This window comes from Orcinus orca, chromosome 4 (genome assembly GCF_937001465.1).
Source record: "Orcinus orca chromosome 4, mOrcOrc1.1, whole genome shotgun sequence".
NCBI lineage: Eukaryota > Metazoa > Chordata > Mammalia > Artiodactyla > Delphinidae > Orcinus > Orcinus orca.
Window position 1 is genome coordinate 117,108,578 of NC_064562.1, and position 15,396 is coordinate 117,123,973.

Below are 15,396 nucleotides of genomic sequence, written 5' to 3' on the forward strand. Positions count from 1 at the left end.
GTTCTGAGGGCTCATTCTCATGGGAGGGGCGTCAGAAGGGGAGCCAGTAAGGGGGGATCCAGAGTCAGGGCCCCGTGTCCCCAAGCAGACAAGCAGGTTTGCGCTGGGAGCCCATTTCCCTGAAGTACCCCTCCCATCCACTCCCGACTCTGATAATACCTTTTATCGGGTGGTTCTGTTTCTGAGTTTGGCCAAGGGCATTCCCTGCACCCCACTCTCTGGCCCCCAGGATGTGCAGCTGTGACTTTCTTCTCCCTCCCTTTCTTCCGCTCTCGTGAAGATCATTCCTCTGACTGTGGCAGGGTAGAAACTGGCCAGGCGCCTCCAGATCAGAGCCATGCTTTAACAACGACCCCATTGCAGTTCCAAGCATCATGGTCCCCTTCGCTCGCTGCTAGAAGGGGAGTAATAACCGTCTCTCTCTGACCCTGACCTACGGCTTGGTCATCGAGCGCATGGGACGGAGACCCCTCCTCATTGGTGGCTTTGGGCTGATGACCCTCTTCTTTGGGATCCTCACCGTCACGCTGACGCTGCAGGTGAGAGGACGTGTCTGTCGCTCCCCAAGGGAGCACAGCATGGGCATGGCTTCTGGCTTCGTGCTCTGGGCCCTTCAGCTTGGGAGGTCCATACCGTCTACAGACGACTCTTGTAATGCAGAGTTCCCAAGGGCATCTCGGCTCTGAAGCTGCTGGGCACCCTTGGGGAGGGGGTTTAGTAATGGGTCCTTGAACTGGGGGGAAAAGAGACACGACTTCTGGTCCTGTCGCTGCCACTAATGAGCTGTGTGGCCTCGGGCAAGATATGTCCCCTCCTGAGCCTCAGTCTACCCATCTGTGGAATAGAAGAGATAGCACGAGATGAGTCCTAAGATGCCTCTTGCAACTCTCACATTCCAGCTCAGGGTGGCTGGCGCTGCCGTATGAGGCACCTTCACGCCTCATATCGACACCTGTGGGGACCAAGAGGGGCTCTGGAGCCAGACCGCCGGGTGGGAATCCTGGCTTTCCCACTTACTCTCCATGAAACTTTTGGCAAGTCACTTAACCTCTCTGCTCCTCGGGGCCCCATGTCTAAAATGGGACAGTTATCCCTATACCCAGGGGTATCGTGAGGATTAAATGGGAAATGCACTGAAAGGACTTGGAACAGTGCCTGGAGCATAATAAGTGCTCAGTGAATGTATATTTGTGGGGATGGATAGAGTCATAGCTAATTCTTATGAAAGTGGTATTTGTTTTCCTTTCATGGTGATGAGGAAACCGAGGCATATATCTAAATGAATAAGCTGCCCAAGGTTTCACAGCTGGTGAATGGCAGAGCTGGGATCAGACCCCAGGATCTTGGGGTTTCCTTGGCCCCCTGCAATGCTCAAGGCAGCCTGTATTAATTGAGCACTTACTCGGTGCCTCGAGTCCATCTAGGCCCTATGGGAAGCATGATGCAAAGTTACAGTGGTCAATAAAACTTTGCATTTTTCAAAAACAAACCCCTAAATGGAGAGTTGCACGTGTTGGTCATTTGCCAAAGGTCTCAATGTCCCCCACATCTTTAGAAAAAGGCAACATTACAGTAATTCCCCTACATATGAACAAGTTCTGTTCCGAGAGCACGTTTGTAAGTACAGTTTGTTCGTAAGTCCAACAAAGTTAGCCTACGTACCCAACTAACACAATCGGCTATATAGTACTGTACTGTAACATATTTATAATACTTTTCACACAAATAATACATGAAAAACAAACACAAAAAATAAAGAAACCATTTTTAATCTTATGGTACAGTACCTTGAAAAGTACAGTAGTACAGTACAACAGCTGGCATCCAGGGGCTGGCATCCAGTGAACAGGCAAGAAGAGTTACTGACTGGAGTATGCTGGGACGATGCTAACTGCTTCACAGGCATCATCTCATCTCACTCTGACATCTGTAACATAGGCGGATGGGATGGCTTAAGGGTTATCATCATCCCCATTTTATGGACGCTGAAACTGGGGTTCAGAGGTGTAAAGTGAGCTGCCTCAGGTCATGCAGGTGGACTAAGGAGGAGCTGGGCTGGGTACCAGGTCCTCCAGCACAGCTGCCTCCTCACCTGCCCAACGGCTGCTCTCTTGCAGGACCACGCAGCCTGGATCCCTTACCTGAGTGTCGTGTGCATTCTGGCCATTATCGCCGCCTTCTGCAGCGGGCCAGGTAAGGCACCCCTCCTTCCTCACATGCCAGCCCAGGCACTCATGGCACCATCAGGGTGGGGCGTTCTTATTGTACGGATAGAGAGCTCGGGGTCTGGGGAGGGGCAAGGGCCACTGGGAGTGGAGGGGGAGGGGAGGGTCCCCATCGATTTAAATGCAGTGACCGCCTTGGTTTCCATCCAACCGATGGTAGGTAACAGGCTCACTCAAAGATGCATAGGTGGTAACATACAACAACACCGCAACCATTAACAGCTGCGAGAGCTGGGAGCCAGATTCACTAGTTTGGGATGAATCGAAGATACTCCAGTTACAGCCCGTGCCCACAGAGAAGCTACAGTTTAGTATGGAAGGTATAATGATAGTTATAATAATAATGGTAATGTCTAAGATTTATTCATCACTGATTATGTACTATACTTGGCCACGCACTTGATGTGTTTTAACTCATTTAAGGCTCGTGACCACTCTAGAGAAGCCAGAGATGGGAAGCTACTTGCACAGAGCAAGCAGCGATGGAATTGCCCAACCCCCAGGCCCTAACCACCACCTTACACTGTACCTGCCTGAGTGTGGAGTCTGGAGTACTCTGAGCCTCAGTTTACCCAGGACCCACCTTCAGCCCCAGCTCTGCCATTTCCCTAGTGAGCAAGTCCTCTGCTCTCCTAGGGCCTCAGTTTCCTCATCTTTCAAATGGCCAGGAGAGGCGAGACTGAGGGCCCTGCCACCCCCAGCTGGGGGTCTGTGTCCCACAGGAGCCCAGTCAGAGGCTGCGCTGGGGCTGGGAAGATGGTGTGGGGAAGGTCTGATGACTGTACAGATCTCTCCGGGAAGCACTGCTGTGGTTCTGATTTGTTTTGGTTTTTGTGTTGATGAAAACAAGTTTCTATCAGAACAAATGGACCCAAATTTCTCTCTGTCCCTTTGCACTGCTGATTTTCATGGGCCATCATGTTCTGAGCCCTGTCACATTTGTCCCCAGCCACGACAACAGAAGGCCATAATGAGATGGTGGAGAGGGCTGTGGAATGACTAGGGGAGGGCGTCAGGCACGCACACCTGTGTGCACACGCATACACGTGCATGCACACACACATACACACAGTGTGCTGTGATGATGAGATGGCCAGAGGAAGAAGGCACCTTCCAGGGGAGCAGCTAATGACAGGAGGACAAACAGGGAGCCCACGTTGCAGTTAAAGGAGATTCAAGGAGGGATGTGCTCAGTCCCATGGGGCCTCTGCACTACCAGCTCCACGGGCAGTAGTCACATTGGTACCCCTGGAGGTGGGTAGCCAGTGGCTCCATGCAAGGCCTGGGGACACTGGGGAGGAAACCCAGGGGGACAGTCTCTTCTCTCACGGAGCTCATAGGCTGGTGTGGCCATGTTACCGGGGATGTCATCCACCCAGTGAGGCCTGTCCTGACCACCTAGTATACATGCACAAACACAAACACACACACATATACACACACACACGTACACACACACGTGCCCACATGTGTATACACACACATACACATACAAGTATACACAAACACATACACACAACACACACAAGTATACACATACACACATGCACACATGTACACACACATGCCATAGTCACACACATACACACACATACTCTCGATCACATCATCCTGGTTTACTTCCTTCACAGCATCGTTTACTGGCTCATCTCCATACTGTATCCTCATCTGTTTAATACAGGGATTGGCAATCTTTGTGCGCTGGATGTCTGAATACACATCATCCCTACTCTGCACAGTAGTCTTGATATTAGGATTAATTGCTCCCATTTACAAATGAGGAAACTGAAACCCAGAGAGGTTACAATGTCCCCTAACATGAACCAGCTGGTGAGTGCTGGAGTCGAGATCTGAACCAGGTCTTTAAAAACCTGTACTCTCTCTACCCCATTGCAAAGAATAAGAATTCACATCCATGCACTGCTCTGAGCTTTTCCAGCACATTCCCTCTGTCCCCTGACCTAGTCCTCACACCAGTTGTCTGATAATAATAACATTTATTGAGCACTTACTATGCTCCAGGCCCTGTTCTAATGCTTTCTCATAAACATACTCTGTGAATATAAGATAACACAGAGTCAGACTGTCAAAAGAAAATCACAATCAGAGATTTTACTCAGAATCAAACTTTACTAATAATTCTCAGGTCATCGTTAAGACCTAGGTGAAGTCTGAAGTCATCAACACAGCTCCCCAGATTCTTCCTTGCATGTTAGAGTGCACTCTGGCCCAGATTAAACTTGTGAGGTGTCTAAATAAAACATGCAGGGCAACACTTACATACAGGAAGTATTTTATTCATGAAGCATCTTCATTTTATACTTTGATAATTACACAGCTGACACTGACATTTTCCAGTGGACTATACCCATAGCTATACATTCCATTCTAAATAGGCCAGGTGTAGCCCCCTAAAGGCATTTGGTACATAAGGACTCTCTTATCCTTCTGCTAGAAAATACCATCATGAGGTTGGCTTAGCAAGTTTACAAACAGAATGGACCAGGTCATTTCTTTTTCTTTCTTTCCTCTCTTCCTATCCCAGTTGATAGAAGATGAATTACAGGTAAGCTGCAAAACCTTTCCTTCCCAAACTAATTTTATTCTCATTGTATAGATGAAAAAAAACAAAGATCATATTGATTAAGTCATTTTCCCCAAGTCACACAGCTAAGAGACAAGTGCTAGATTGGCATCTATACCATCTTGTTCTAGGACCTGCAGTCTGAACTCTGATCTATGCGTGTGGTCAGTACTCATTGGCTGTTTGCTAAAAGGTGCGTGGAGTTAGGCCCATTTTGAGATTGACTTGCAAGACTGACACAAAGAATTTGGGATAAAAGGGGAAGCTTCTGTTTTTATCTTCTTCAGATGGGTCTACTCTAGATCATTGTGAATCAGTCCTGTTTTTGTCTACACAGAAAGGTATAATTTTGCCATTCATATCTAGTTGTCAGATGTCTGTGGCTGAAGATGAAATCAGAGCATTTTGATTTTCATGGTTTCCAGCTGTTCTTGCTTCAAATATCATCTGTACACAGAGGTCAGGAGCAGTCTTTCTTCTTTGTCTCTTAAACTCAGATATGGAAATCACAGCTCTTCGTGTTGAAACAAAGGCCGTGCTGACACACGCAGAGCTTCACAATGAACTGAGGCAGAACAGAGGATTGGGATGATTTCAGAGCTGGCAGGGGACCTCAGAGGTCTTTTGGCAGATGAGGGGCTGTGTCCAGGAGCTGGGATGAATTAGAACTAAGGCATCCCAAGTTCATGAAAGAACAGAAAGGTTTTTCAGTCCAGTTATTCATTGGAAGTTCAAGTCCCATCTATGGTTTCCCTGCCAGGAAGTCCTCCAACCATGAGTTGATTGCTCCCATTGATGGGGAACTCACTACCTTACAAAACAAACAATGCTGTGGTCCAGGGTCAGGGAGCTATGGCCTGTGAGCCAAATCTGGCCCATGGCCTGTTTTGTATGACCCATAAGCAAAGAATGGCTTTTACATTTTAAAAGGAAAACAAAAAGAATGCGTGACAGAGACCACATGCAGTGGCCTAAAAAGCCTAATATATTTCCTATCTGACCTTTTTCAGAAAAAGTTTGCTGCTCCCTCTAGCGTCCCTCAATTCTGACATTTGGAAGAAGGGAGAATGAGGTAGCTTATGAGGGAGGGAAAGACGAATTTCCATACAGCAGGAACAGCCAGCGAAAATGCCAGAGTGTAAAAGGAAGTTAATGGCAAAGGAACAACAAATAATCCAGCAGGGCCAGAGCAGTGGTCCTCAAACATTGCTAAATCACCTGGCAAGCTTCTAAAAGTCCTGATGGCCAGGCTGCATCCACGGCCAGCCAAACCCTAATCTGGAGGTGGGACCTAGGCCAAACTTGGAAATCCCTGGGCTAGAGACGCCTTTTCCAACCTCATCTGAAAGCATTACAATTACCTGGGTGGCTTGAGAACTACAGTGAACTCTGACTCAGGCCTCACCTGACGCTGGCTCAGTCGGACCTCCGGGGTAGAGCCAGGCAAGAACCGCTGTCCCAGCATTGGGCGGGGGGGAGCGTTGGAGCGGAGTGTACAGCACAGGACAAGTCAGAGATGTGTTGGAAGCAGGTCCACGGAAGCCGGGGCAGTGTGTTAAGATTTGCCATTTTATCCTGAGCTCCAGAGAGGTCCGTTGGGGGGATTTTTAAGATTTGCAGTGAGAAGAGTGGATCTGGGAGGCGGATGGATGGAAACAAAGCAGAAGCGAAGCCGCAAGCCAGGGGCCAGGTGGGAAACGCAGGCGGCAGGAAATGAGGGCCAGACGAGGGCAGTGGGCCTGGGCAGCGCCAGCCGGCAGGGACCCCATGGACGGGGGCCCTGTGCTGAGTGCAGGCCGCTGAGAGAAAGCTCCACATTTCAGGGTGGGATTTGAGCACTTTTCGGGTTTTTCTGATAACAGCTCTTCTCCCAGGAAGAATAGTGAGTGCTGACATGGTCTCTCAGTGGACGGGTTGGCCTTTTTCTCTGTCCTCTTACACAAAGATACTAAATTGAACTCATCCACAAACCTGCCTGAAGTGGTTACCTGACCCAAATCACAAAGCTTTGGCTTCTGTGCTTTTTCCCAAACCCTCTCCCTTCTTGCGATGATGTTGGCTCCCCTTGCAGTGTTTGCAAACACTGCTTTTCTGTGAGTGCGACCGTATTGCATGCTGAGTTTCCAGCATTTTAGATTCTGAGCTCTCCATCAGTGTCAGGGAGGCTCCCTGAGGAAGGTCCCTCTGCCCACCTAATCTCGGATCAGCTGCTGGTCCCTACCCTCTGCTCCCCAAACCCCCCATGTTCACCGAGCTGCTGGGCCTCACCCACTCCAGCTACTGTACCCCGAGACTGACCAGGGCTTAGAAACTTCACGTGGATTCACACTGGCAGCACACAGCTTAAGCCCCTGGGGGAATTACCTGTCCAAGGGGAACTGCCATTTGGGTTGTGAGATCATCTTGCATCCTTCTAAGTGTACATGAAGGAACAGATCCCAGGAGGAGCCACCCTGGGAAAGCGAGGTTCGGAGCGATAAGAGCTAAACGGCCAAGGGCCTCCCCGGGGAGGCTGCCCCTCCACGATTGAATGAAAAGAATCTTCTTCCCAGGAGAGAAGCTGTAAGTTTGCCTGAGGCAGCTTCTGTGGTTAGCAGATCAAATGAAGGAGACTTGACAGGGAGTTGAAATTAGGTGAAGAGAAAGAAAGAAAACAAGAAAGGCAGTTTCCTGCTACATATTTTATTTGTTCGTGTGACCCCAAGGCAGTGGCAGAGAAGCCTAATAAATGAGGCACAGGATAGAAGAGCTTTATCTTCGAGAAAAAGGAGATCATCCCCAAAGCATGTAAATTACAGTTTGAAAACTCTTATTACCCACTGACTCTGTACCTGGCACCAAGTTCCGCCCTTTAAGGGCAGTTTATGAGCGGGTACAGAGGACAGACACACCCTGGTCTACACAACAAATGGAGTTTGATCACCGCTTTGACAAAGGAGCACATTATGATCTGAGCCTTCCAGAAGGCTGGAGCAGTCCTGATGGGAGAGATGCCAAGTGCCCAGGGAGCACATGCCTGGCTTGAAAAGGGGACACTTCTATCTATCACACTGATGTAATCTGGAAAGACTGCCCGCGTGTACTAACCTTTGCAGGGGCCATCAGGATCTCTGCCCTGCCCACCCCTCTCCCCCTGCCCCATCCCACTGTCCCTGCTTTACAGCTACACAGAGCTGCGTGCAGCTGCCCCACTGTCACCCACGCTTACATGATTTTACAAACCTGTCTCCCCACCTAGAACTCCACCCTTACACATTGTCAACTAAAAAAAAAAAAAATGCACGTGAGAGTTGTGAGTTAAGTTTTATTTGGGGCAAAATGAGGACTATAGCCCGGGAGACAGCATTTAAGATAGCTCTGAGAGACCACTCCGAAGAGGTGGGGGGAAGGTCAGTATATATGCGATTTTGGTGAAGGGGGTACATACAATAAAGCACACATGTTTGCAGAACGTTGCTGCTAGTCTCGAGGGGCAGACGTCACCGTGAACATTTTTAGTGCTTTTCTAGATACGAGGAGATGCAAGAATTGGGCTCATAAAATCTTCTCCTGAAAATATCTAACTATCTGAAGACCTGTTCTGCCAGTCCTTCCCAGAGCACAGAGGGCCTCATTCCTGATCTCCACCCTGAACTCCTCTCAGGGGGTGTTGAAGGTCAGCGGCTGCAGCGGCTCATGATTTGATCCTTGTAGAGGTAGATGGCAGGTGCCAATTTGTAATTGGCACCATCCATTTGAGGAATGGCTTCTCATCTTTAAAAAGTCAGCTCACACTGTCCCTTGAACCTTTTTAGAACTAGACAGCCCCTCCTCTGTGCTTGTTCAGCCCCCAGAATTGCTGCTGGTTTCACCCTCTCCACCCCGTATTACAATGGCTGAGGCTGCTCCGTTTCCTGTAATATCTGGGAATGTTTCAAAAGCAGAGAACTTGTTTCCATCACTTCTGTATTCCAGGCACCAAACACGGAGCCTGGCAACAGGTCAGCACTCAATGTACGATTGTATTTCTCATGCATTCGTTCAGCAGTCACGCATGGAGACCCCACTGTGTTTTCCAACACCACTTCTGGCACCAAATGTGTCATGTTCCCCACACCCATCCTCCAATTCTCTAACACCAGCTGGGTGTCCAGCTGACTATCTGACTATCATTGGGGAAGGGGACTGGATTGACAGTTGAGGCTCAGAGAGGTTAAGTGCTTTACCAAAAGTCACACAACTAATGAGCAGGGGAGCCAGGATTCCAGTTCAGGTTAGTGTGACTCCGGAGCCTGAGTTCTTAAGCTCTACAGTAGACTACCAAGATAACGTAGGACCCGGACACTGTGTAAGCATGTGGAGATAGTTACCTGGACAAGTGGGGGGTCAGGTTACCTGGCGGGAGGAAAGTTAAACTGCTTCCTGAATGTTGAGCTGAAGAGAGCAGAGTTATCAAGCATGGGTTTTCAGAGTGTGCACTCCCCAGAGTGCCATGTCTAAAGATGCATCATCCCCATGTTAGACAGAGAACATATGCTGTCTCTGACATCAGCCCACAGGCAAACAGTCATACACATACTCGGGAAAGCATGCCCACACAATGGTTCACACATATACATACATATACACACGTGTGTGTACCCCTCTCTGCAGATGTCCCCCGAGGCTCCTTTCTTACTCACTCTCAGAGGCCTGACTCCTATCCCTTGCCCGATTCCAAATCTGGCCTGGATTCCCAACTTCAGGGAAGGGGGTGGGGGGGGAGCATGGGTGAATCCTGGCCTCCTGGGTGGGGTGAGCAGACAATGTGACATGCATGGGCACCAGACAGAGTTGTTGCCTGCCAGGTGTCTGGAGAGCTTCCCCGACTAAGGCGAGCTGGGCCACAGTGTGTGATTGTTCAGGTCATACAGAAACATACTAATTTGTGAAACTTTTTTTTTTTTTGAGGAAGGGCCACATTTTCTGGTTTACAACAGTGTTGTTTGGGCTAGCAGTGGCCCTGCAGTTGGCTGGCTGAAAAGAAAAGGAAGAACTTCTGGGCAGAGGACAGAAGTTCAGAGAGCAGGGTATGCTGATGGACTCAAAGGACACAGAGTGTCCAGGAGGAGAGAGTCGAGCGGAGTGGGGGGGCTGCAGGGAAGGTCCAGACACAAGGAAAGCAATGTCAGACTGTCACGGCCCTCGCAGGCTGAAATACTATATTTTGTCCTCCCTGCAGTAGGCAACCACTGAAGACCTTCAGGCTAAACTGTGACATCATCAGACTGGTGTTTAAAAAGTCTATAGTGTGGGGACTAATTGGAAGTAAAATATGGAAGATGGGAGAGGCTTAGTAGAAATGAATTTAGGGGTCATTAAAGAATTTGTATCAGTGAGCTATCACTGTGTAACAAATAACCCCAAAACCTAGTGCATTAAACAATAACCATCTATTGTTGCTCCCAAGTCTATGGGTTGCCATGATAGTTTGCTACACTGGCCCAGGCTTTGCCGATATCCATGCATGTCTGCCTTTGGCTGGCAGATTGGCTGGATTCCAGTTAGTCTGAGGTGGCCTCAACCACTGTTTGTAATCAAGAGGTGTCACTTGATGTCTGTCACCATCCAAGAGGCTAGTCCAGCATTTTACATGATGGTAGCAAAATTGCAAGAGAAGAAACATGCAAAACCTCCCAAGGTCCAGGCTTGACCTCACTTCTGCTGCATTCTCTTGGCCAAAATAAGTCACAAAGCCAGCCCAGAACCAAGGGGTGGAGAAAAAGCCTTTACCTCTCCTGGGACAGTCTACAAAGTACTGGGGCCATTCTGCAATCTCCCCAGAAGTTGTAACCATAGAATAGGAAAGGGATGACAATTATGGACTCTCATTTTAGGAAGAAATATAAGTCATTCATTCATTTACCCATTTTATGAGTAATTATTGAGTGCAAACTGTAGAAAAGCCATCCTTCAAATCCTGGAGATACAGTGGTGAACCACACACACACACACACACACACACAGTCCCTGCCTTTGGGGAGCTTACTTAAGCAACAGTCAGAGATCAGGGTCCCCGCTGGAAATGTATGACACACTCCACTGGGATAATTTGAAAAGACAAATTGCAGTGGTGATGGCAGGCTACAGGGAAATGTCAAAGACCCTAATTATTTTTAAGGTCTCAGCATATGACACGAGCATCCACCCCTCCACCTATTACTGGCCATGTAGGAAGCAATTTACTGAAAGTTAATTCATCACAAGTCAACTCACTGAATGGTTAAATTGCTGAAAGCCATATCATAGAGAAAATCAATTTGCTGAATTTATCCTTTTTTAATGACTTTATCATATTTTTTAAACTATCTCTCAAGAATGTAGAGAATTTTGTATGGACGCAACAATTTTAACACCTTTCATCGATTTCTGTGTTGTTCTTCATTAGGCTGCATAAGTGAATTTAGAAAAATTTTCCCTTTTTAATTTTTTTTGCAGTACGTGGGCCTCTCACTGTTGTGGCCTCTCCCGTTAGGGAGCACAGGCTCCAAACGCGCAGGCTCAGCGGCCATGGCTCACGAGCCCAGCCGCTCCGCGGCATGTGGGATCTTCCCGGACCGGGGCACAAACCCGTGTCCCCTGCATCGGCAGACGGACTCTCAACCACTGCGCCACCAGGGAAGACCCCCTTTTTTTAAATTTAGTTCGCTGTTGTTGTAGCTGAAGGCTACTGGGCAAGAGAAGGCACAGTTGAGCAGCATAAAATATATTTGTATCCACAGTAAGAATATATATCTTTGTCCCTCTTCAAATCCATTTTATTCCAAAGACTCATACACACAACAAGTAACAGGATTTGGATAGCAAGAGATGTGTCAACACATTTATCTTAATTTATTTGATTCCTGTGTTTGGAAAACAAGAGTTTGGGTAGCAAAGGTACAGAGAGCAAGGGATACCCGCACATCGGTAGATGAGGTTTCTCTTGTTCACGTATTCTTATTCACGAATGGATTTTACATCATTGTCTTTTGGTGACTTGACCTTGAGCCGACCATGTGCCCTTCATCAGTCACTTCTCCAAGCCTAATTTCTGGCCAGGACAAAGAGATACCGTACTCCACTGCCCCAGAGCCCCAGGGAGCCCCCAGGGAAGTTGTGGGACTCAAGAAAGATGCTCAGTGGATGCTCTTGGGATCTCACTACAACTTTGTCAAAATCTGCATCGAGGGGCTTCCCTGGTGGCACAGTGGTTGAGAGTCCGCCTGCCGATGCAGGGGACGCGGGTTCGTGCCCCGGTCTGGGAAGATCCGGCTGGGCCCGTGAGCCATGGCTGCTGAGCCTGCGCGTCCGGAGCCTGTGCTCCGCAACGGGAGAGGCCACAACAGTGAGAGGCCCGCGTACCGCAAAAAAAAAAAAAAAAAAAAATCTGCATCGATTTCGGCAAGTCCTTGTTCGGGTCTCAGTTTCCCCATCAATGAAATGTGGGGCTGAGCCAGATTAGGGGCTCTCCAGCTGGGTGGCTGTGTTTCAGAACCCCCTGCTAAGGTCAAATGTTCCTCCCCATCCGCTGTCCAGGCCGCTGGGTAGGCAACAGGATTGGCATTTTAACACATTTTCTGGAAGATTCCTGAGTAGCCGGTCCAGCCCAAACCACTTCCCTGCTTGTGGAAGCTTTCAGGCTTAGTGACCAACTCCAGGGCTACCCAAAGACCTACACCCAGGTGGCTGGCCATACTGACCACTTGCCCCTCACTTCTCCTGCACCAGACCCCCTGGGCAATGGGAAAAGTCATATGACCATGATGACAGTGTGAACAATCAAGTATTTAGCCAGCATTTAAGCTTCTGTGCTGAGTATTTCACTCAAGTGATCTCACGCAGCTCTCACACCAGCCCTATGGGGCAGAGCATCTTATTCCCATTTTGCCTATGAGGAGGCTGAGCCTCCAGGAGGTTATGACTCTTATAGGTCATGCGTGCAGATGCTCCTGCCGTCAGCAGGTGGCAATGTTTCTGCTCTTTTCTACCGTAGTTCAGCGAATACTGACCCCCCCGAAGATTCATGTCCATTCGGAACCTCAGAATGTGTCCTTGTTTAGAAATAAGGTCTTTGCAGATGTATTTAGTTAAGGATCTCAAGATAAAATCATCCTGGACTCAGGGTGGGCCTTAAATCCAATGACGAGTGGCCTTATAAGACAAGGAGAGAACACAGAGAGACACACAGAGGGTGATGTGAAGATGGAAGCAGAGATTGGAGTGATGTGGCCACAGGCCAAGGAGCACCAGGGCGTGTCAGCCACACCAGAAGTTAAGAGAAAGGCATGGACGCTTCCTCCCTCACAGCCTCCAGAGAAAACCAACCCTGCCAACACCTCGATTTCAGACTTCTAGCCTCCAGAAGAGAAGAAATAAATACCTGCTGGTTTTAGTCACCAAGTTTGCGGTTATTTGTTAGAGCAGCCCTAGGAAACTAGCCAAGAGGTTGGCAGGAAAATATTTCCTTATCCCCAGAGAGCTGTTGATGTTGGGCTAATGGGCTTTGGAAATGACAGATTTCCATCATCTAACCATCATCATTCCCATCATCATTAATACCAAACAGATGGCTGGTAAGCTGCTCGCCAAGCTTACAGTGGGCATTCTGCTTATTCAAGAAGACCAAGGGGAACTTTTAAAATTAATATCATCTTCCTTAAGGGGGGCACCTGTTCAGAGCTCGGTACCACATTCACCCTGATCCTCAGAGCATCCTGCCAAGGAAACGCCCTATTCCTGACAGACATACCTGGGCTCCTGGAGCCCGCATTGTCCACATCTTGTGGGCATAGGCGGTGCAGGATTTGAACCCACGTCTACCTGACTCTGGTGTCACCTTTCCTGCCATACTCTCCTGTTTTTCCAAACACTTAGTTTTCTTCTTTATCTCTTTCCCACAGCCTAAGGCAGAGTTAATTAGTGAGCTTATCTCCTGCAGTGTTAATTTGGAATTATGACAGTGCTCTGTACGACTGTCTGCCAAGTCCTTCCTGGAAAGGATGGTTCCTCAGAAGCAATCCCAAGCAAACGCTGTTCTGAGAGTGAATTTGAGCCCTCCAAGCTTTAGGGCAGAAGCCTGGATTTGCAACCAAAGTGTGGAAAGTTTTGAAAACTCTGGTTCTGCAGCCCTGGAGTCAGTGACACCCGCCAGGCTTCTAGGCTTCCCTGTGGTTCCCCCAGCAACCATCTTCCTCCTGGCTGGGATGGAGCAATCCTGGGACCGGGCAGGGGAACCTGTCACTTAGTTGTTCCTTGCAGCCGCTAAGATGGTGAGAGCATGATTCTCTGTCCGGGTTATTAGTGTCCCATGGCTGCTGTACCAAAGTGCCACAAACTGATGGCTTTAACAACAGAAAGCTAGTCTCTCACAGTCTGGAGGCCAGATGTCCAGAACCAAGGTGTCAGGAGAGCTGAGCTCCTCTAGAGGCTCAGGGGAGAATCTGTCCACACCTCTCTCCTAGCTCCTGGTGGCCGCCAGCATTCCTTGACTTTTAGCCACATCACTCCAACCTCTGCCCCATCTTCATGTTGCCTCCTTCTCTGTGTCTGCCCCCAAATCCTTCCACCTTTCTCTTATAAAAGATACGTGTGATTGCATTTAGAACCCACGGCGATAATCCAGGATAAGTGCCTCGTCTCAAGACCCTTAACTTAATCATCCTTTTTGCCGGATAAAGTAGCATTCACACACTCCGGGGATTAGGAGATGGGGTATGTACATGGAAGGCCTCTCCCCACTCCTCGGTTCACTGCTCTGCAGCAGCACCCCCCTCCCACTGCCACGCAGCTCCACCCTCCTTCTCTCCTGTCTCACCCATTTCTAACCTCACAGTGGGTGAAGGGGCTCAACAGCTGTGACCCAACGCTTGTTGGCCTTCCTCGCACAGGCAGTGACCTGGCAGCTGCCTATGGAATTTCCACCTCTGTTGTGTCCTGGTTCTGAGTCCAAATGAAGCTTCTGTGTTAACCTCCTGTTACCCACGTAACATAAATGTTAAGTAGACACAATGTGGTTACAAGGCAAGGAGTGGTCACCTCCGTTAAAGAGGGTCAGGGAGGCATAAAAAGGAACACATGCAGTGTCTGGATCTTGAGTTAATAGGAAGTAGTTCTTGGGGGCAAGGTGGGGTGGGGCAGGGGCTGTGTCAGTGTCCTGTGGCTGCCATTCACAACCACCACTAACCTGGTGGCTTAGAGTAACATACATTTATTCTCCATGGTTCTGGGGCCCAGAAATCTGAAACCACTTTCACTGGGACAGAGTCAACGTATCTGCTGGGCTGGTTCCTTCTGCTCTGGGGGCATATGTTTTCTGGTCTTTTCCCACTTAGAGGCCGCCCACATGCCTTGGCTTGTGGCTCCTTCCTCAATCTTCAAAGCCAACAGGGTAGAACCTTCTCTCCTCTCTGAACTCTCTGAACTCCTGCGTCTCTTTTATAAGGACCCTGCAATTCCATTGGGCCCATCTGGATTGGGTAGGGTAATTCAGAATAATCTCCCCATCTCAAGATCCTAACTTAATCACACCTGCAACATCTCTTCTGTCCTATAGGTAACATTCACAGGTTCTGGGGATTAGGACATAGA

The 15,396-nt window shown here is 48.8% G+C and overlaps 1 protein-coding gene across 1 annotated transcript in view; it reads left to right on the forward strand.

The window, feature by feature from the left end:
- The window catches only part of SLC2A9 (solute carrier family 2 member 9), a 183,907-nt gene that overhangs the window by 132,217 nt on the left and 36,294 nt on the right, over positions 1–15,396 (forward strand). The window contains 2 exon segments of the mRNA XM_049709448.1: positions 437–539; positions 2,118–2,193. Coding sequence (XP_049565405.1) covers positions 437–539; positions 2,118–2,193 — 179 coding nt within the window.